This window comes from Nannospalax galili, unplaced genomic scaffold (assembly GCF_000622305.1).
Source record: "Nannospalax galili isolate Female #2095 unplaced genomic scaffold, S.galili_v1.0 scaffold1316, whole genome shotgun sequence".
Classification (NCBI taxonomy): Eukaryota; Metazoa; Chordata; class Mammalia; order Rodentia; family Spalacidae; genus Nannospalax; species Nannospalax galili.
In genome coordinates this window covers 990,871-1,014,387 of record NW_008337765.1, presented here as the reverse complement: position 1 = coordinate 1,014,387, position 23,517 = coordinate 990,871, and the positions used below count along the sequence as shown (strand labels likewise).

At 41.9% G+C, this 23,517-nt stretch overlaps 1 protein-coding gene across 1 annotated transcript in view; it reads left to right on the top strand.

The window, feature by feature from the left end:
• Clybl (citrate lyase beta like) overlaps positions 1–23,517 on the top strand; it is a 257,037-nt gene that overhangs the window by 140,088 nt on the left and 93,432 nt on the right. The window contains exon 2 of the mRNA XM_008832726.3: positions 20,324–20,510. Coding sequence (XP_008830948.1) covers positions 20,324–20,510 — 187 coding nt within the window. The remainder of the gene's footprint in view (positions 1–20,323; positions 20,511–23,517) is intronic.

Sequence of the window (23,517 nt, the reverse complement as noted above, 5' to 3'; positions counted from 1 at the left end):
GGTTTGAGGGCTAGAGAGGTGGCTCAGTGGTTAAGAATGCTTGCTTCTCTTGCAGAGGACCTGAGTTCAGTTTCCAGCATCTATGTCAGACAACTCACAACCACCCGTAACTCTAGCTTCAGGGAATCTCATGGCATACATGTGCACATACCCACATACAAACATACATAGAATTAAAAGTAACAAAAGTAGTCTTTTAGGGACTGGAGAGATGGCTCAGCAGTTAAGAGCACTGGCTGCTCTTGCAGAGGATCTGGCTTTGATTCCTAGCACCCAAGTGGTGGCTAACAACCAGCTGTAACTCTAGTTCCAAGGGATCTAGACATCCTCTTCTGACCTCGGTGGGCATTGCATGACATAGGTGCACTCACATATATGCAGGCAATACAGTCATACACATAAAATAAAATGAATAAAATATTAAAAAAATAATCTTTTAAAAGACCCAGAGTAATTCAAAAACTGGGCTGGCGAGATGGCTCAGTGGATAAAGGCATCTGCTACCAAGCTTGACAACCTGAATTCTATCCCCAGGACTGACTTGGTAGAAGGAGGGAATGAACAAGTTGCCCTCTGATAAATAAATAAATAAAGTGCTGAGGAAGATATATCTGGCATTTAAAAAAAAATCCAGATGCGATTTGTTTGACAAGCTTATGCTGGGATTTAATTTGATTATTAAGAGAAAACTGGTCACAGAACTTGTTACATTTTATTGTCTTTTGTTTGAGACAGGGTCATGCTCTATAGCTCAACTTAGTCTTGAACTTTCTGTGTGGTCCAGCCTGGCCTCTTGTGCATGATCCTCCTAACTCAGCCTCCAGTGCGCTGGGATTATAGGCATGTGCGATCATGTCCAGCTCAAGAAAATTTTTTTTCAGTGCTGGAGACGGAACCCAGAGCCTCAAACATCATATCAGACAAGTACTGTACCACAGCACCAACTCAAAAATCTTAAAATAAATCGGACGTGGTGGTACATGTCTTTAATCCCAGAGCTTCAGAGGCAGAGGCAGGCAATCTTTATGAGTTTCAGGCCAGCCTGGTCAACTTCCTTATAGCCCCAGTTGTTTGGAATTTGCTATGTTGACCAGGCTGGTCTTGATTTCACAGAGATCTGCCTGCCTTTGCCTCCTGAGTGCTGGGATTAAATGTGTACACCACCATGTCCAACTAAAAATCTTAAAATACAGGGCTACTTCAACTTTTGAAATTTTATTTAGCTGAAAAATCAGCAAATAAGGAAGTGAAATAGTTATCAAAGAATGGTGTTTTTTAGAGTTCATACTGAAAAGTTTCCTTTCCTTCCTGACATAAAAACTTCCAGTTCTTTAAAAGGGATTGCATTACCAAATAGACACACTTATACACCATACACCTTATGAATTGAGTGTTTAAAAAACAGAGTGTGGGGAGGAAAATACAACATAAAAGTCATTTTTTCACAGGTTGGCAGACCTAGGAGAGCTTAGACCCTGCCTAGTATCTTAGGACCACTCTGGCCAGTGTGTCCCCTAGAAGCTACCTTGCCCTCAAATCCCTGTTATGGGCACAGAGGAAGTCTGAGGGATGCTTGTGCCTGATGAAGTTCCCCATGATGGTGTGGAGTTGAAATCACATTCAGCTCTTTGGCCATGTTCTAGAAGCCTAATGTTCTGCGCCTGTGATTCCAGCAATTCCTGATTCAGAGCTGTTGAGTCTGTTCTCATGTCTATGCCCTAGGAGGAGCCACACTGTATCATCCTGGACAGGGACAGAGTCTGTGAAGAAAGGAGCATGGGTCTCATGCTGTAGAACAGTCACCTGCTTGCCCAGTCACCTAACCATGTCTTCTCAACTGATTTCCAAATGAGTCAAACTTCTTTAAAGAAATGTTAGTGTAATGAGCAGGGTGACACGTACTTAGAATTCCAGGACTCTGGTAGGAGGATGGCTGCAAATTCAAGGCCTGAGCTAGATGAGTTCCAGGCCAGCCAGTGAGATCATGTCTGAAAACATCAAACCAAAATAAAAAAAAGATTTCCATGCCAAGGATGGAGTTCAGTTGGTAGTGCTTACCTAATATGCAGGAAGCCCTGAGTTCCACCCACAAAACCACATAGACTGGGTATGCATAGGCCTGTAATCTCAGCATTTGGGGTAGAGGCAGGGGGATCAGCTGTTCAAGGTCATCCTTGGCTATATAGGGAGTTCAAGGCCAGCCTGGGATCCTTGAGACCCTATCTCAAAAACAAAACAAAGCAAAACAAAACAAAACCCCCAATTCTAGAGACTGTCTCCTTATATTTAGTTGAATGCTGGGATCTATAAGCCCCATTCACTGGCTTGGATGCAGAGGGGATCTCTAGTCAGCAAGAAAATCCCTTCCTGAGCCTCATGTCATAGGGCTCTGATGTTTTTGCTGCTATGTGGAAGCTGTTCAGTCATTTTTCCTCTGTCCCATGCATTCTGTATATTGGTCTTGACTTGGTCCATATGACTTCAGGGGAAGGTATCATTATCAACCTGACACTCGTGACTTAACGAGCTAGTAAGTCAGCATGTATAGATTCTGCGTCAAACTGAGATTTTTTTTTTTTTTTTTTTGATTCATAGACAGGTTACCTGTAGACTCTTCCTGGAGGCATTGACTGCTTGAGACACAGATTGTAATCACAGTAATTAGCACTGAATTTTCAAGTCTTGCTCTCCAGCTTGATCTGGCAGCATTTAAACAGCATGCACACAGCTGGATCAATGGCAGGAATTGAAGGGGGCCCAGTCATGGGGCTGCTGTGGCAGCCTGCAGTAGGTACCTCCCCTGAAGGATTCTAGTAGAACATCAGGACAAGGGGTGGTGCAGAGACCTGGGGTGGCAGGGAAGGAAATATAATATTGATAAATATGATCTTGATAAAGCACCTGCCAATGGGAATTATCATAAAGATTGTCATGGAGTCGGTGGCATGCACCTTTAATCCTAGTACTCTAGGCAGAGGCAAGCGGATCTCTGTGAGATCGAGGTTAGTGAGGTCAACATAGCAAGTTCCAGGCCAGCTGGGGCTACAGGAGACCCTGTCTCAAGCAAGCAAGCAAACAAGCAAGCAAGTAAACAAAGATTGTCGCTAGAGATGGGCATCTGTAAACTTGCACCTGAAATTCATTTTTAATGTATTTTTATTTCTTCATGTGTTGCTTAGCTTTGAGTAGTCCTAAAATGTGTCTTGCTAAAAGTTCACACACTTTTCCTAAGAAAAAAAATACCTACAAGTTCTTAATCCAAAAGCAAGTGGGAAAAAAACAAAGATGAAAATATAGGACATGAAGTAGATACTATGAGGGGATGATTTTGGCAAAGGAGCACAGATAGATGTCCACTCAAGAAGTTAACTGGAAAGTATGGTGGTGGTAGAGACAGATGCCATAGGTGCACCTCTGTCAAACACAGTCTCTTCTCAGTTCCAGGAAATGTGTGGCTCACCAGCCAACTAGAAGGTAAGGACAATTAAAATGTAGTAATCAGGGAGCATTAGGCCCTTAAAGATCTATTGGTCTTCAGATGTACCTGAAGATGGACTGATTGGTGACTAATCAGTAGGCTTAAGCTTATTGGAAACACTTTACTCTTGGGACTGGAGAGATGGCTCAGTGGTTAAGGGCACTGGCTGCTCTTGCAGAGGACCCAGGTTCAGTTCCCAGCACCTACATGGCAGCTAACAACTGTCAATAATTCCAGTTAAGGGGGATCCAACTCTGTCTTCTGAGTTCTGTGGGAATTACATGCACATAGTGTACTTACATATATGTAGGCAAAACACTCGTACATGTAAAATAAAAATAAATTAAAAAACCGGGTGTGGTAGCGCACGCCTTTAATCCCAGCACTCGGGAGGCAGAGGCAGGCGGATCTCTGTGCGTTCAAGGCCAGCCTGGTCTACATAGTGAGTTCCAGGACAGCTGGGGCTACAGAGAGACCCTGTCTCAAAAAGACAATTTTAAGTTAAAAAAATTAAAGCGCCAACTCTCAGCACAAAACCAGGTGAGCATATAATAATTAACAGTACATTTTTTTTTTTTCTTTTTGAGACAGGGTCTCTCTGTAGCCCCAGCTGGCCTGGAAATAACTATGTAGACCAGGCTGGTCTTGAATTTACAAAGATCTGCCTGCCTCTGCCTCCCAAGTGCTGGGCTCAAAGGCACGCATCACCATACCCAGCTAACAGTACAATTTGTTACCTGGTCAAAAAAGCATGGTAGGCAGATGAAAAATAAAATTATAGAAACATAATTGGTCCATTCTGCCATTTTATATCAGGCTGACCTTTTGAAGAAGTATGTTTACATTGTAGCATTTGTGCTGACTTAAATTGCTGGAATATTTATGTGGAAAATGAGGATGCTCCTATGTTTAAATGGGCTGTTGTCAGATAACATAGTAGACAATCATGTTTTGATTTGAATGCACATGATCACACATAGTGGTTTTCAGGTCATAATTGTATTACTAATTTGTACCTCAGAGTGCATTCATTGGTGCTCCTGCAAAGCTCTGTGTTATGTTCCAAAGGTGCAGAGTGGAGCCTTCCCACTGTCATCTGTTTCCAGAACATTCTTGTGCTGAGAGCAACCTGGTGTCTGGAAAAGTTCCTCACTGCCCAATAGCCCATAAAGACACTTGCTTAGTAATTTTCTCTGACATTCTTTTGTAAACCAAAAGAATTTCCTTTATTTCCCAATTTTAATATGTAAAAGAGATAATTATTGCAACCCGTGTGCACGCGCACACACATGAGCAGACACACACACACACACACACACACACGGGAACATCTTGTCTTACATCGATTGAGGACTTGTGGTTTTTTTTTTAATTAATTAATTAATTTATTTATTTTTGGTCTTTTTGAGACAGGGTTTCCCTGTAGCCCCAGTTGACCTGGAACTCTATGTAGACCAGGCTGGCCTTGAACTCACAGAGAGTCACCTAAGAGGACTTGTGTTTTAATTTAAGGATACTTTAGTCAAGTATTAAAAACAGAGAACTAGGGGCTGGAGAGATGGCTCAGAGGTTAAGAACGCTGGTGGTTCTTGCAGAAGACCCAGGTTTGATTCCCAGCATCCACATGGCAGCTAACAACTGTCCTGTAACTCCAGTCCCAGAGGATCTGACAGCTTCTTCTGATCTCCTTGGGCATTGCACAACACGGGTGCACTTACCTACATGCAGGCAATACACAAATACACATAAAATAAAAATAATATTTTTTAAAAACCCAGTGAATTATGCCCATGGTTCTTCATCTTTTTAAAAAGATACAGAAAGAAATCACTATGTTCAACTCTCATTGGTAAAAGACTCAAATAGGAAATCTAAATGCCTGGTGCTTTTTATTTTTAAAAATAATGGGTCATTTTATAAACCTATGCTAAATTAAAAAAATACCTGTCACATCTTTCATTTATAAGTACACAAGTGATTGGACAAATCAGAAATTTACTGTGTATTTTCTTAATGTGAATTTTGAGGAAGCCTTGGCTTTTATATCCTATAAGGCTAGTTCATGTTGAAGAGACCCAGCTGATTGTTACATGCTTTTTTCCTTAAGTGCAGAAGTTGGGTAGGGACGAGGTGGTTTAGTTGAGAAGACCATCAACTTTCTTTTCTTGCCTTCCTTTCCTTCTGCACTTGACTCATTTCCTAGTTAGGATTCGTAGGTAGTTTTTCGTTTTTGATTTTTTTCCCCCTTTGGCTTCACAATTTCCACTAGGAGAAGATAATCGGCATTTTGTTTTGATTTAGATTTTTTTTTCCTTTTTTTTTTCTTTGCATATTTTTCCCTTTCCAGGGAGAGATTGTTGCTGACCAAATTTAAAACACTTGGGTGTTTAGAATCCCTGCAGGGCCATTTAAAGTATTTGGACCTGCAAAGGGCCCCGGCAATAACTACCTGAATTGCTTTTAATTACACAATATAGCTGCATCATTTTACTTCAGATTCTTTTTGATTGATGCTGCAAGGCAATTGTAACTGCGGATGATGGGATTAAGTGCCTCTTGAAGTGACTTTAGCTTCTTGTGGGAACAAAGGGAGAGAAGAGAACACTCAGTTCCTTTTTTGCCCGAGCAGGCTTTCTCTTCACTTGCTTATAAAGAAATACAATTAACAAACATTATCCCCAGAGGCGAATTGAAATGTACATGCAGAAAAGAACGGCTCTTGACTGCAATTAGACATATATGATCCAAGGTATTCTGGCCATTCATTAGTGCTAATTGTTTGAGAAGGAAGCTCAGAACAAATGATTAAAATGTAGGTGCCATAACTAGGATTAATAGCCTGTGTGACAAAACCTGCGCTCTTAGCTGTGCCAAAGGCCGGCTTTGGGAAGTCGCGCTGATTCTAGGATTGACTGCTTGGTGTAGTTCTGTGATGAACTCTCCATGTTTGCTCAAGACCTAGTGGTGTTTATAACAAACAGCTTCTGACTTTCTTTCTTAATTACTGGGAATTACTGTGCAAATGTAGGTATTTTGTAATTTAATATCCTTTCCATTTCCCTGGGCCTTTGGGTTATGATTACAGACTGTTGGTATTGCAGAGAATCAGCCTAAGCTGAGTTTTTAGGTTTTATTTCTTTGCTCTGCTTTCTTTAAAATTGTCAGATACCAGGGAAAACCATGTAAAAACTTGCTACTTTGTTTGTGACATGGACTAATGTAGCCCAGGTTGTCCTGGAACTAGCTATATAGCTTAGGCTGGCCTTGAACTCTTGATCCTCCTGTCTCTAACTCCTGAGTGCTGGGATTATAGACTTGTGCCATTGTGCCTAGATCTTTGCTTGGTTTTCAAATAATCATCACTCTTGACATTCTCACTATAATTGGAGGGGAAAGTTCACTAGAGCCTTTGCCATTTAGAACTTCTATTAAGGTCCCGGAGATCTGATGGGAGCTGGTTGCCCATATGATGGTCAGCATTCTGCAGCATTCTTTTAAAAAAATTTTGATATTTTATTATTTTTATTTTATGTGTATGAATATATTACCTGCATGCACACAAGTGCACCAGTGTCCTGCAATGCCCAAGGAGGTCAGAAGAGAGTATTGGATCCCCTGGAACTGGAGTTACTGACAGTTGTTAGCCACCATATGGGTGCTGGGAATTGAACCCGAGTCTTCTGCCAGTGTAGTCAGTGCTCTTAACTGCTGAGCCATTTCTCTTGCCCCTCTGCAGCATTCTTTTTCTTTTTCTTTTATTTTATGTGTATGACTGTATTGCCTGCATAGTATATACATGTACCCATGTTGGTTGTGCAGTGCCCACAGAGGCCAAGAAGAAGGCGTTGTATCCCCTGAGACTGGAGTTATGGATGGCTGCTATCAGCCATGTGGGTGCTGGGAATTGAACTCAGGTTCTCTGCAAGAGCAGCCAGTGTGTTTAACCCCTGAGCCATCTCTCTAGCCCCCTCTGAAGCATTCTTAATGGCTGAGGAAGTGGGTTAGGGATTTGTCTGTGTCAGGCAAAAAGGAGCTAGCCAATTCTGCCTGTACTCTGAACCAGGGATCAGAGGAAGGACTAATTTGGAGAGATAGAAGGCTATTGTAAGTCAGTAAGAGAGGGACAGATACACCAAAGGAATGGGAAAGAGAGAAGGCTGTGATGGAAGAATGGGACACAGGGACCCAAGAGGACTTGGAACTGTATCAGGCAGGCAGAAGCTACGATCAGTGTGGTCCTATAGTAGATGCTTCATGCCTCCACATTTGTAGTTCTTGGCCCTCTGTCCTCTGTTTGCACTTTTGTTTCTGTAACACCAGGAGATTAGCTTTTTGGTGATTTGAAAACCAGCAGCAAAGCCTGGGGGCAAGTTCAGGTGGTAGAGTGCTTGCTTTGCATGCACAAAACTCTGAGTACCATCCTCAGCACCATAGAAGCTGTCATCTGCCTGTAATCCTGGCACTGGGGAGGTAGAGGCAGAAGGATCAGGGAGTTCAAGGTCAGCCTCAGGTACATAGTGAATTTGAGGACAACCCAAGCTACATGAGACCATGTCTCAAAAGAAAGGAAAAGAAAAAGCCAGCAACAACTCTCCAAATCTCAAGGGGCCTAACCTTGTCACTCAGTATATTTCTAAGCTACCCGCTGCTTAGCCTATCATTAGCTATTCCAAAGAAGACAAACCAATATCAGAGATAATCCAGATACATAATAGCTTGATAGAATTAGCTATCATGTTTCAAAGACACAGAACTTATTCTCACTCTAATTGTCTGGGTGACTGATTCTGTCTTTCTTACCATTGTCAGGAAAGACTGTGACTGGAATCACGGATAAACCATACTGTAGATACTATAGACAAACAGCTTGTAGAAAGATTACCTTCAAGCCAGGTGTGGTGGCACAGGACTAGGACTGTAATCCAAGTAACTGCAAACTTGAGAGGATCCAGAGTTCAAAGTCATCCTTGGTTACCTAGGGAGTTTGAAGCCAGCCTGGGCTACATGAACTCCTGTTTCAAAACACTAAATAAACAAACAAACAACAACAAAAAAACCCCAAAACTAAAACACAAAATAAAACAAAGAAAAAAACCCTACTTCCTAATTTTAAATTTTGTTCCCTTCATGTTTTATTATAAAAATGTTACTGTTTAAATTTGACCGTGTTAGTCCACTGGAAGCTAAGTGACAATGTAATCCAATAAGAGCATTTTGGAGAGAAACTTAAAAATAAAGAGGAAACAAACTTTTTCACAAGGAACTACTGCTCTACTAAGTGTAGCACTGAATTAAGGAAAACATTTCAAGCAGAATAATTCTAGGAACTCTTGCCTTAGAGGTTTAAAGGAATTAGTACTTATAATCCTTTAGACATATTTTTAAAAAATAACTATGTTAGAAAGAGTCTTCCTGTTCACATCCATATGCTTAGTTTTAATTTTCATCACACTTAGCTCTGAATAATTAGGAAGGAAAAAACAATCTTAATCTTATTGTGGGTCCCACACAATCAAAGCTACAGCCACGTGATTCGTGATCACAGCTTCTGTTCACAGCTTTCCTGTGTGTGTGGTGTGGGTCTGGCAATTAGACCCAGACTGTGTTTTTTCTAAAAATTATTCAGCGTGAGAGAGAGGGAGCGCAATATTACACCCTCCTTGAATCTACAGACCAGAATAATCTAGGGACTGTGGCGAGCAAAGATATCAAAATTCTAAACTATGTAACATTTTGGCCCATTTCATTGAGATTGACACTTGAAAGGAATTTTTGAGAAATCTGGAAAGAAAAACAGAGATTCCACTAACCAAGATCATTTTCATGAGTTACTTAAAAATTAAAAAAAAAAAAAACACTGGTTGAACTTTCTAGAATTCAAAAACTTTCTAAGTGTTTCCCATTGTATAAAGTATTAATAACGGATATATAAAGACTTATAGGGATGGGTTTTTAAAAAAATATTTGGGGTATATCTGTAGAACACTCTGAAAACTGAAAACCAGTAAATCTGTTTCTGTAATGAAATTTACTTTTTCTACCTTTGAAATGAATGATGCCTTACTTGGTTACATGTTAAGGTATATATGGGACAGGCTTTTGAAACATCCAAATATCAAGTAATGAGTTTCTCGTGCCTTTATGTGAGATTTAATATATTGTTATTGTAAGTATAGTTTTCCTACTGTTAATGAATGTGCTCTATTTAATATACATACACCCACACACACACTCACCACCCCCCATCTTAAAGTTGAAGAATCATTTTTCTCAAAATTGCAGGGCCATTTTTCTAGAGGGAAAAAAATTCTGCCTTGATAACCGTCATGTCAAAGAATCCAGTCATGAGGGAGACACAGTAATTTGTAGCAGTCTTTATGAGTTTTGAAAAACTCTGTAACAGGTTCTGGGACTGGGCTGGGGATGTAGCTGAGTTGGTAAAGTGCTTGTCTAGCATGTATGAAGCTCTGGGTTCAATCCCAGCACTGTATAAACTAGGTGTAGTTGCATATACTAGCAATTCTAGCATTTAGGAGGATCTAACTGTGTTCCCCTGACTGGCCTGGAATTCGCTATGTGGAACAAGGTGACTTTGAACTTGTTACAGTCCTCCTGTCTGTGTTTCGCAAATGCTAGGATCACATGTGTGTGCCACTACACAACTTATTTATTAGTTTAATTTTTTTTTTTTTTTGAGACAAGGTCTCATCCTGTAACTCTGAGTGGCCTGGAACTATGTTGCCAGGCTGGCCTGGAACTCACAGACATAGCCTGTCTCTGCTTCCTGTGTATTGAATTTAAAGGCGTTTGCCACCATACATGGCTATTATATTTTTAGTTTTGCATTACAATCATTTATTGTGTGTGTCTGTGTGCATGTGTGTGTCTGCTCATACCAAAGTGTGCGTGTAGAAGTCAGGACAACTTTAGGGTGTTGATTCTCTCCTTTCACCATGTGGGTCCTGAGGATCAGATTCACATCGTCAGGCTTGGCAGCAAGTACCTTTACCGCCTGAACCATCTTGCTGGCTTATTTATTTTTTAGGTGGGTTCTCATTATGTTGCCTGTGGTAGCGTTGAACTCCCAGGTTCCAAGGCTCAAGGTCTCCTCCTGCTTACTCTCCCCATCACTGGAACTACAGGTGCTCAGCTCTGCACCTGGCTACTAGATAGCTTTGATGTTGCTATGGTAACAGTATTTCAAATACTCTCCACTGGGCTGTTTTTAATACATTTGCTTCTGTCTTTTCTGCGATTGAGCTTGCAATGAGATCTTAGGAACATGAGCACTGAGCAGCCTAACTGGAAGGCTGTATTCTGAATGCTCACCTTTAGAGGTTGTGAAAGTCTTCCTCTTTATTGTGTACTCACAGTTTCAGGATCCAAATCTATGGATGGTCCCTACTGAGACAAAGGGAAGTCTGACTGCTAGGTCCTTTAGGTTTTAATTATCATTGACCAGACGCTTTCACAGCAGGCACTGTGCCTTATTTCTCTGTGCTGGGATGACCCTGGGGAATTCATCTTTCCATCTCTCAAGGCAGAGTTTGGAGCAATCCCTCCTAAACCACACTCTAGGTAGCTGTTAACAAGAAACTATTTAAGGAACAACATCCTCTGAGTCCTTTGTGTTTCCCAGAGTCCCAGAAAGAGCAGAGATGTTAATTGCATTGTAGTCTTGATGTGGTAGGTGAAGGGGTGCATGTTTCCCTCTTGACCCTGTGTCACACGGTGGGAGGGGGGGTGGACACGACACACGATGACACACCAGTTTTCCATTCACATAAAACCTTCTTCTCTCATTGAAAGAAGAGCAAGGAAGTGGGATTAAGGCAAATACCCACTAACAGGCACATGCTTTGTGGTCAGCCCCCAACACAAAGCAAGGACCTTTACAGAAAAGCCAAACGCTCCACTCGTCTCCCTGTCTCCACTCTTCCTTCCTTCTCCCCCTTCCCCTTTCCTTCCTGCCTTACACACTGCTATCAGACCAGCAAAGGTCCCCTCTATCTATCGCTCATCTCTCTCCTCCCTCCTTGTCCCTGTTGTTTCTCCTTCCCCTACTGTCAAATACCAGGCTCTTTCACTGTCCTCTGCCTCCTTACCTTAAGCTGCTCTGTCCTGGACTTAGCTCCTATAAACCCTTGTTCTTCACTTTCTACTAGTGGTCAGTGCCATTGTATGGGGCTTTCCCTGTACCTCCAACTTACCACTGATCACTTAGAGTTCTATGGCCACACCAGGTTGGACTCACTGGGTGACAGAAAGGCACTTTGGAACAGTGTCCTTCTCTTCCATGTTTGTACAGCCCATAGCCCACCCTTAGGAAAGGTTGGTTTGTGGCAGGCTCAGTGTTTTTTGTCTGCAAACTTGGTTCTGAATTTGAACGTGTGTGTATGTGTGTGTACGTGTGTTTGGTTCTGAATTTGAACGTGTGTGTGTGTGTGTGTGTGTGTGTGTGTGTACGATGGATGCATCAAGCTAAACAGATTTGGTAACATCCTTTTGGAGATGTTATGTTGTCCAGGCTGGACTCAAATTTCTGGATTCAAGCCATCCACTTGCCTTAAGCTCTCACGTAGCTAAGACTATAGGTACTTGCCACCGTGCTCAGCTCTATTACTATTATTATTGTTGTTGTTATTATTTTGCAACATGAGGAATTGAACTCAGGTCCTTACACATGCTAGGCAAATGCTGTAACACTGAGCTACAGCCTTACTCCCACAACTGTTCAATCTTATTTTTCTATGGTAAGATATACAGAGCTTTAAAACTGGTCATTTTTATCCATTTTCAGTTGTACAGTTGAGTGGTTTGAGTATTTCAAGGCCAGCCTGGTCTACAGAGTGAGTTCCAGGCTAGCTGGGGCTACAGGGACATCCTGTCTCAAAAAAAAAAAAAGAGTATTTCCAATGCTGTGCAACTACTACCACCATCTCCTCAACTTTTGTTCCCTCCTAAACTGAGACTCTACATCCTTTAATAGTTCACCCCTTCCCTCCCCTCAAGACTCTGACAACACTGTGCAACTTTTTAAGTTTGCTTTTGCCTTTTTTTTTTTTTTTTTTTTTTCGGTATTTTTGAGACAGGGTCTTCCTATAACCCCAGCTGGCCTAGAACTTGCTATGTAGACCAGGCTATCCTCAAACTCACAGAGATCCATCCACCTGCCTCTGCCTCCTGAGGGCTAGGATCAAAGATGTGTGTCATCACACCCAATTTTTTTTTTTTTTAACATGGTCTCAAGTTGACCTTGAAATCTTGATCTTCCTGCCTCAGCCTCTGGAGTGTTGGGATCATAGGCCTGGGTCACCTATCTCTGACTATATGGATTTGACTTCTCTAGGGACCTCCTAGATGTAAGATCATACAGTATTTATCCTTTTGTGTCTAGCATCTTCCACTCAGCATAATGGGTAAGTTTAATGTTTGACTTGATAATTTGTTGACTTTCTGTTTTTGTGTGAATAAAAACACTGGCATCAGAGTCACTTGTAGGAACTAGTTTTGCCCCTTGGGATCCTGGTGCTCTGAGGAGGTACCACCTCAGGCACTATTGTTATCAAAGCTGGAATTGTTACATGCCTGCAGTGCCATCACTGGAGAGGATCAATGTGAGTTTGAAGCCAGCCTGGGCTACATAGTGGAACCTTGTCTCAAATAAAGAAAGATGCTATTGCTGCTTCTTCTTGGTCTGCCCTCATCCTCAGAAACTCCTTTCCTCAGGGCTTTCCTGACACAGAAGCAAGAGTAGACCAGCAAGAAGTTCTGCCCCACCCCCTTAGTACATGGATCCTCACAGGGACCTTAAGGGGTCATGCCTTAAAAGTGAATCCCTTGTGGACCTCACTCATCACCATCCTGTTTCTTTCTGCTTTGGCCCCAGAGCAGCTCCTAAGTGTATGTTCCTTTGTTCTTGGGGGGTTTGCACTGGAAATATCTTCTTGGCGTTTCTGAACCAGCCACACACTTGTCTTTGCAGCTCATGCTAATCTCATGAAGGGCCCATTCTGCCAGTGAGAGAACAGATAGCTGTTCTGTGTTTCCGGTTCCATGGAAAGCGCCCTCTGTTCTGTGGACTGTTGCCATAGTAACCAAAACACAGTTCTTCAAACTAAGGAAGGAATTTCTCAGGGCACTTGGGAACTTAGCAAAGTGAGAATGAACATAAGTAGGCCTCAATTATAGATACTGACGTAGATATCTGGTTATTAATAGCCTAAGCATAGTTGAAATTAATAAGTGAATTTTGCTGTCATTTGGAGGGCAGGAAGGATATGTAAATGGGCTCTTCACTCAACACAGATTCTTCAGTACCTATGGCCATTGCCAGACAAGGTCAGAACTCAGTTTTTCTGGTATTTATATAATAAAGGATGAGGTGGTGGAAGTGCCCAGTTGTTCTCCTTCAACCTCAAGAAGGATTGAAGTTGCAGCTCTAAACAGGGATTCACTGTCAGTCTGTCATTCTGCTGTGGATACGTACAAAATTTTCTAAATGCAGTTTTAATTTTCAACCCTTAGCTCTTAGAGTGAAAGTCTCTTTAAAGGACCTTTATTTTTTTGAGATGGGGTCTCATTCTGTAGCCCTGGCTGGTCTGGAACTTGCTATGAAGATCAGGCTGGCCTGGAACTCATCATCATCTGTCTTCTCTGTCTCCTCAGGGCTGGGAAAAGATGTATACTACCACATCTAGCCTTTGGATAGGATTGTAATCTGATAAGATAAAACCATGGGCCACAGGGGCTGTACAAGGGGGTTAAGACTTGCCAATGTATCCCAAATGAGGTTCTTGGCCAATTCCTAGAAAATTTCAGGTTTACAGGTAGGAAAAGAGAAAGCCATTTATACTTAGGCTGTGTGATCCATTGCTTTTTAAAAAAAATTTTATGTATTACTTTTATGTGTATGAGTGTATTGTCTGCATGTAAGTGCACCTGTGTCGTACAATGCCCATGGAGGTGAGAAGGCATTGGATTTCCTTGAAACTGGAGTTACGGATGGTTGTTAGCCACCATGTAGGTGCTGGGAATCGAACATGGGTCCTCTGCAAGAGCAGTCAGTGCTCTTAACCGCTGAGCCATGTCTCCAGCACCAATCCATTGCTATTTTTTTTTTTTTTGGGTCTTTTTGAGACAGGGTCTCCCTGTAGCCCCAGCTGTCCTGGAACTCACTATGTAGACCAGGCTGGCCTTGAACTCACAGAGATCCTCCTGCCTCTGCCTCCCAAGTGCTGGGATAAAAGGTGTGCACCACCACGCCTGGCTTCCATTGCTATTTTAATATTCTTACTATATTCTTACTTGTTGGTTATTTTGTGGGGATGGTGTTGTGTATGTGCTGTGGCGTGTTTGTGGAGGTCAGAGGATAGCCTTGGGTTTTCACCTTCCTTGAAACAGGGTCTCTTGTTGTTTATTGCTTTGTACTCCAAGCTGGCAGGCCCTTAAACCTCCAGGAATTCTGCTATCTCCTCCTCCCATTGCCATAGGAGCACTGGGATTACAGACACATGCTACCATGTCCAGCTTTATGTGGGTTTTGCAGATCTGAACTCAGGTGCTCATGCTTGTCCGGCTCTTTACCCACTGGACCCTTAGCATTCTTATTCAAAATATCTCTTTATAAAAGGAATATTGCCTCTATGCAGCATCCATCACAGCAGATACTACTAATTGTGCTGGAATTCTTGACTCTCGGCTCACAAGAGGCCTCAATCAGACTCTAGGCTGAAGGATTCGTTTCCCTCTCCATCACTGCTGAGTTTTCCCTGTCTAACCTGCTTCAGTCAAGACTTCCTGTTGCTGGAGCTATGACATGAGCAGATGTGAAAACTCCTCAGGTGATTCCACAGTGGTGCTGGGTTTGAGAATGTATAGCCCAGGGCAGCTTTGAAAGCTTCATTGGAGCACAGATTCTGTATATCTAACATGTTCCACATATCAGGTCCCATTGGAGATGGGGGCGTCTCCCAGGTACATAGGGAAGAGTCTGTGGTCCTGTTCTGTAACAACTTCTTACTTAAGTAGTAAGGGCCCATAGCACTTAAGAAGTTACTAGGCCTGGACTTGATGACTAGCATAGTTAATTTAATGGCAGTGAGTGGGGCCTAGAATTTGATGATTTTTTATTATTGTTGTTGCTTTGAGACAGGGTCACATGTAGCCCAGGTTGGCCTCAAATTCCCTAATTTCTTCTTCTTTTTCCAAACATTTCCTGCCCTTGTTCTTTTCCCCTCAAGGCTCACTATGACCAGCCTTGAGCCTTCCTGGCACTGTTCTCCAGGCCACTCTGCTAGGGGTCCCTCTGGAACTTCTGGGTAGGCCTTGTTGCTTTTGAGTCACCTTTCCACCATGTTTAGCCCCCTGCAGCCTAGAGCCTTTCATACAGTAGTGCAGGGTGTGACTTAGACAAGGCACCTGGCAAGAGGCACAGTAGGGTTGACCTACAGACTGTCTCCAGGCCCCAGACAAGGCTGCAGAGGGACCCTGAGGTGCCTTTTGGTCCTTCTATCCACCAAAAAGGCAAGGAGGTACCTTATAATCTGCACATCCGTGCTGCCACGTGTGCTAGCCAAAACTCAGTGCTGGTCACCCATTGGGTGTTCACTAAGTGTTCAGTGAGTGAATGAGGGAACAAGAGAATAAAGTGGGTCAGTAAAGACACATGATAGGCATCCTTGTCATTTAGGTAAAGGTGGAGGGGGCCCTAAACAGGGCATGAATGTATTATGGGAAGGGAGGAAGAACAGAGGAAAGAAGGGGCAGCTCATCGGTTGGATGAAAGGCTCAAGGATGGCAAAGAGGAGAGAATGGAAATTATCTTCTCTAATCAGCATGAACGCTTGGCTCTTCCATACCAACAAGGATGGAAAGCAGCAGGCCTATCCTGTATACCTGCTTCTTGTGGCTAGCATTATGGTCGGTGAGTAAAGGCACTTGCCACCAAGCCTGACAATCTCGAGTTCAATCCCCAGGACCCACATGGTGGAAGGAGAGAACCGACTCCTGAAGTTTTCCTCTGACTTGTGTGTTCGTGTGTGTGCACACGCACACACACATGCACACACACAATGACCACCTCTTTGCAATAGTAGCAGGCTGATTACCAAGCAGGATTATAGAGAAGGATGTTAAGAAAGAAAGGTAAAGAAACTGGGGAAATGTTGGTCCAAGGGTACAGACATAAGCGGAATGAGTCATGGAGCGCTAAACACAGCTGGAGATTATACTTGTTAATAATGCACTGTATACTTGAAAGGTATTGAGAGTAAATCTTAATTATTCTCACCACATATGCACTTAAAATACAACTATGAAAGGTAACAGATATGTCAATTATCTTTATGACTGGTAATTTTATATTGTATATTTATATCAGAACATCATAGTATACCTTGAATATATCCAATTCTGTCAGCTCTAATTTAATAAAGCTGAGAAAATATTTACAAAGATATCTAATATTAAATGAGGATTGTTTCCATTGTTATTTTATTTAAATTATTTATTATTGCTTTGTGTGTATGTGTGTGTGTGTGCGCGTACGTGTGCACACCATGATGCAAGTGAGAAAGACCCTTGGAAGCCCATATTCTCCTTCCACCCTTATGTGGGTTTTGGGGCTAGAATTCAGGTTGCCAGGCTTGTACACCAAGCCACTTTTGCACACTGAGCCCTCTTGCTGGCCTCATTATTGCTGTTTAAAGTAGAGGATGGAATAATAGACATACAATAGTATCTATGTTTTTTGTTGTTGCTGTTTTTTCTTGTTTATTTTGAGAGAGCGTCTCGCTGTAGCCCTAGCTGGCCTGGAATTTGCTATGTAGACTAGGCTGACCTCCATCTCACAGAGATTCACCTGCCTCTGCCCTTTGAGGGCTTGGATTAGAGGCTTGCACCACCCTGTCCAGCTATACAACAGTATCTTAACTTTATGAAGCATTCAATGAGAAATACCCAGAAGCAAATACCTTGAGATATGGTTCAGGATGTCTTTGTAGAATTTGGGGTTAGGACTTTTCTACCTCTGTATGCTTTTCTCTATATTTCAAACATTTATCAGAAATGGTATTAGTCCTTTCTTATTTCTTTTATAATTGGCTGAAAACAAGCTAATAAAAACTTTTCAAAGGTTTAAAGTGGCAGTATAATGTGGTATAAAACATTAAGCCAAATGATATGAAATTACTGAAAATTTAACCTACAAAATGGTAATTTTAGATGTTTCAGCCCAATGTGGTCTCTTATCTCCCTATACTGCTTAGAAGAGGTATACAGTTAGTGTGAGCTTGTTAGTTAACTGTATTAATATGTTTTCTTTACTATAATGAAGTGGTTGTGATGGGTAACTTTATAAAGAAAGGAGGTCTATTTGCCTGATAATTTTGGAAGTAAAGGTCCATACTGTACATGCTGGCTCTGGTGAGGGCCTCTGTGGCTTTGCCCCCTTGTAGGAGACAGCACCACACTGTGAGAAAATACACAAGAGAGATCAAACTGCAGGACAGGAAGCCAGAAGAGGCTGAGGCATTGCTGTGTGTACTCATTCATGGTAACCTATTGCAGAACTAACTTGGTCCAGCAAAAATACCTTAATCATTTTTTAGGGCACTCCTGCTATGAGCTAAGGGCCTCTCACTAGGAACTACCTCTCACATCACCACTTGGTGGAGCAAATGTTATATTAGGGGGCCAAACTAAGAGCTTATCCAAACCATAGTACCCACCAGTGCAAGCTCTCCAGAAGAAGGTGTCAATTATATTTTTGTGTGTGCATGCGTGCGTGCGTGTGTGTGTGTGTGTGTGTGCGCGCGCGCACATATTCCACACATATGGAATATGGAAGCCAGAGGTTGTCATCAGGTGTCTTTCTATCCAGAGACAGGGTCTTATTCTGTAACTCTGGCTGGCCTGGAGCTCACTATGTAGATCAGGTTGGCCTTGAACTCACAGAGACCTACCTGCCTTGGCTTCCTGATTGCTGGGATTAATCCACCTTATTCTTTGAGACAGGGTCTCTTACTGAACCTGGAGCGCACTGATTTGGTTAGACAAGTTGGCCAGCAAGCCCCCAGGGATCCTCCTGTCTCCACCTCCCCAGTGCCTAGATTACAGGCATGGAACACTGCAGAATCTTGTAGGTGTAACCTACCAGTTTTGGAAAACTGGAATTGAGTTTGTTGTTGTTGTTTGTTTCTGTTTTTTGGTGTTTTTGAGCCAAGTCTCACTATGTGCCCCAGGCTGAACTCAAACTCAAGGTCTTCATGCTTTGCTTCCCCCCTACCCCTAAATAGAGTCTCTTGCCTAGGCTGACCTCAAATTTCCTATGTATCCAAAATGATCCTGAACTCCTCATCCTCCTGCCTCACCTTCCAAGCACCAGGATTACAGGCATGTGCCACCACACTTAGTTTATGCAGTGCTGGGGATCAACCCCAGCCTTTGTGCATGGTAGACAAGCACCCTACCAACTGAGTTTATGCCTCTGTCTCTTGAATACTAGGATTATAGACATGAGCCACCATGCTGGGCCCTGAAATTCTGGAATCCATTGAAGATCTGCAATTTCTTGGGAAACACTTGAATGGTAGATTGCAGTTACTTGGGGTCAATTTCCTTTTTAACCATCCTTCATCTCTTAGTCACATGTTAGATAGCTGTGTATATGTTGGACATAACTTGCATACTGTATGAAGGACTCAAGGTGAACAAAAATAGATCCATATTCTTCAAATACTAAGGATTTGTGCTCTGATCACTGATAGGCACTCACAAAGAGGCTCAGGCCACTGCTACAATAGCAAGTGTAAGCTCAGCACTTAAAAGGGGAAGGCAGGAAGTTCTTGAGTTCCAAGTCAATATGGGCTACACAGCAAGACTTGGTCAAAAAAAACAAAAGCCAGAACATGACAGCTGTTTTAATGTCTTTGTCAAGTAGGTGTGCTGACAGGTGATCTTTGGAGTCTGCTTCTACTGAGCTGTTTTTTCTCTTACACAGGCCCATATTTTTCTATTTCTTTGCATGCCTTCTGATTTTTTTTGACATTGTTGAGAACTTAGCATTTGAATCTAAAAAGGTAGTGTCTAAATTAGATTCTCTTCCTTCCCCAGGGCTTGCCCTGAATTTGAGGTTAATCTGGGTTCCATAGTAACTACTAGGCCAGCCAAGGCTACGTAACAAGACCCTGTCTCAAAAGGCCAAAATAGGGCTGGTGAGATGGCTCAGTGGTTAAGAGTACATACTGTTCTTGCAGAGGACCTGAGTCTACTACCTGCACCCTGTAACTCTAGTTCCAGGGGATCCAAAGACCTCCTCTGGTCTCTGTGAGTACCTGCACTGATGTACACATACCCCAACACAGACACACATATATACATAATTTAAAAAATTTTTAAAAAGCCAGGCATGGTGGTATACACCTTTAATCCCAGTACTTAGGAGGCAGAAGCAGGTGGATCTCTGTGAGATCAATACCAGTCTGGTCTATATAGTGAGTTCCAGGCCAGCTGGGGCAACAGGGAGACCCTGTCTCAAAAAAACACCCCCCACAAATGAATAAATAAATAAATCTTTGGTGGCACATGCCTTTAATTCCCGCACTTGGGAGGCAGAGGCAGGGGGATCTCTGAGAGTTCGAGGCCAGCCTGGTTATTTTGATATATCACAGTGAAAGATTTATCGTCCTCTTTTTTTTTTTTTTTTTTTTTTTTTTTAAAAAAAAAAAAAAAAAAAAAAAAAAAAAAAAAAAAAAGCCAGAATGAAGTGACTAAATAAAATATTTTTCACATATTTATAGATAAAGAAATTCCATTTTGGACTAACCTCAGTTCTGTTTTCTGCAGGAAGACATCTCTAGTGGCCAGTGTCTGTAGGCCTAGATACAACTCCTTGTCTAATCACAAGTATACCCCTCGGCGGGCAGTGCTCTACGTGCCTGGCAATGACGAAAAGAAAATAAAGAAGATTCCATCTCTGAAAGTAGACTGTGCTGTGCTGGACTGTGAGGATGGTGTGGCTGAGAACAAAAAGGTAACAGCCTGATTCTCAGGTGGGGAGAAGATGGGCTGAAGTACGCTGCTCTTGGGTGACATCACTCACTGTTTGGAAAGCTTGTGCTGTCCTTGTGGATTGCTAACATTTTTTGGACCCACACTTTACATGAGTTTTGGGTCTGTGTAAGTCTTCTCTGAGAAAAGGGAAGCATTCAATCAAAATACATTTTAAAATCATGACATTCAATAGAGGTGACTTATACATATAATTAAAGAGAGGTAATCAATTTTTCCCATGATACTTGCTGGTCTAAGTAAGTGAATGATAGAGTTCTAGAATGATAGTATAAAATTTTCAATATTTATTATTTTTTATTTTATGTGTATGGGTATATTATCTACATGTATATAAGTGTACCTGTGTGGTGTAGTGTCCACAGAGGTCAGAAGAGGGTGTTGGAGCCCTTGAAACTGGAGTTACAGACAGTTGTTAGCCACCATGTGGGTGATGGGAACTGAACCTGGATCCTCTGCAAGAGCAGCCAGTGTTCTTAACCACTGAGCCATCTCTCCAGTCCCAGGTATTTATTTCTCCTTACTACCAGTGGGTATATTGAATTGTGGTCTTATATTATCTGGGGAAAATGCTAAAAACACATAAGGCAGTCTTCCATGGATAAGTCACTGTTTTCCCCGCTTAATTAAAGGAATGTGCACAGAACCTTAGGGTTGCTTGTACCTTCTAACTTGGCCAGTTTGTGATCAGATACATGAGTTGCTTCTGCTCTTCCTCCCCTAAATTTCAAAAAATTTCTTCTTTGATTTTTGAGACAGGTTCTTGTTATAGTTCCCCAGCTGATCTCAAACTTTCTATCATTCTGCCTCAGCCTGCCAAGCCCTGGATTACAGGATTGTGCCACCATGCCAGGCACAAAGGGTTCTTATGGTATGGTGGTTGAATAGTGAATACTTTTGGTTTCATTTTGTTTTGTTTAACTTTAGTTTCAAGATTTTTTATAATGAACATGGACATATCCAACAATTGGATGAAATATGTAAATCTTTATAATAATAGCTTAAGTATGAGTTTTGGTTGAAACGCACTTTCTCCACCTTCCTTTACCCACTGTGTCCCTTGACCATCTGGATTCCTGCCTGTCGGGTTTCATCTTGCTCCCAGTGATCTGAAGTAGCCTATCTGTACTGTCCAACTTTCCAGATTAATTGCTTCCCTTGGAGATTCTAGCAAACAAATATTTGCCTTAATTAAAAGAATAGTTAATTTCCCATATCATCCTAATGGTAAAACCAGGACTTCCTGGTATTTGGAAAAAGATTAGAATAAATGTATGGAATCTAAAGTGTCTATTTAACATTTTTTTGGTATGCACCAAGGAAAATATAATTAATCTTCTTTCTCCTAGAGATTAAAATAGACTTTTTTTTTTTTTTCAAGGCTGTAATATGATTCCAGTGTACTCCCTCCCAAACTCAGGTAGTGGTGCTCTAAGATTAGATACTAAATTGTAATTCTAGTTCTGTGTGACCCCAGGCAATTCATGTTACTTCTTTGCCTCAATTTCTTATCTGTACTGTGGGGATGACAATATCTTCTTTTGTCAGGGACAGGGATTATTAAGAGAAAAACTTGATAAAGTGCCTGGGAGTAGCTTGATTTCCTATAGGAAACAGATTAGATAAAGCCTGTAGTAATCTCGATTAGAGAATTTACTTTAGCATTGTAGCACAGTGAGCCATTAGAAGCCTGGATAAAGTTCTAATTATATTTCTTCTAAGTCTTCAGACTGTCCCCTGAGACCCACATGCGGGTGTTTCCTATCCTCCACATGAATTGGAAATGTGGCTCACCCCTGCCTTGCATTTCCTCATTGTGTGTCTGTGTATTCAGCCATTCTGTATCCAGAGTATTAGGAGATGCTAGTTAGGAGAAACCTAAGGAGAAGGGGAAGGAAGAGTTAACCATGGGCAAACTGCGGTGACCATCTTGAAGTGTATGTTCACACAGTATCTGTTTATGTGATTGGGATCACCCAGAACTGGAGTTATGGATGGTTACTAGCTGCCAGGTGGGTGCTGGGAACCCAGCCTTCCTCTGCAAGAGCAACCAGTACTCTTAACCACTGAGCCATCTCTCCAGTTCTTGACCTTACCTTGTTTTATGAGACAGTTTCTTGGCTAGGAGATTAGGCTAGGCTTGCTGGTCAGTGATCCTCACGGTCTGTCTCTACCTTCTCAGTGCTGGGATTATAAGCACCCAGTACATTTGGCTTTTATGTGGGTGCTGAGGATTAAACACAGGTCCTCATGCTTCTGTAGCAAGCACTGTATAGACTAAGTTATCTCTGCAGTCACTGCGGTGTCTTTAGGATATTCCAATTCTCTTAATGCAGCCAAATATTGCATTAATTGCTAGATGCACTTTTTTTCATGTTGAGTTAGAATTAACTAAAATTCCCTTTAAAATCCATAGAAAGTCCTGGTAAGCCAGTTTAGTATTTTTAAATTTTTATTTATGTATTTTTATTTATGTGTATGAGTGTACTGCCTCCATGTATGTAAGTGCACCCATGTCATGCAATGCCCATGGAGGTCAGAAAGGGCATCCAGTTCTCTGGAACTGGAACTAAGGATGGTTCTTAGCCACCATGTGGGTGCTAGGATTTGAACCTGGGTCTTCTGGAAGAGCAGCCAGTGCTTTTAACCTCTGAGTCATCTCTCTAGCACCCCAGTTTAGTATTTGAAGAAAAAAGAAAAATATGGATTTTGTTGTTAAAATTTCTACCTAGGTGTCATGGTTAAGTGATGTCAAGTTGACAGAATTTAGAAAACCTTGGAAAAAGAGCCTTTGTGTATGCCTGTAGGGAATTATCTTGATTACATTAATTGAGTTGGGAAGACCCACCCACTGTGGGTGGCACCATTCCCTAACTGGGATCTGGACCTTATAAAATGGGGAAAGTGAGCTGAGCACTGGTATAACATTCACTGTGCTTTCTGATTGCTGATGTAATGTGACCGGCTGC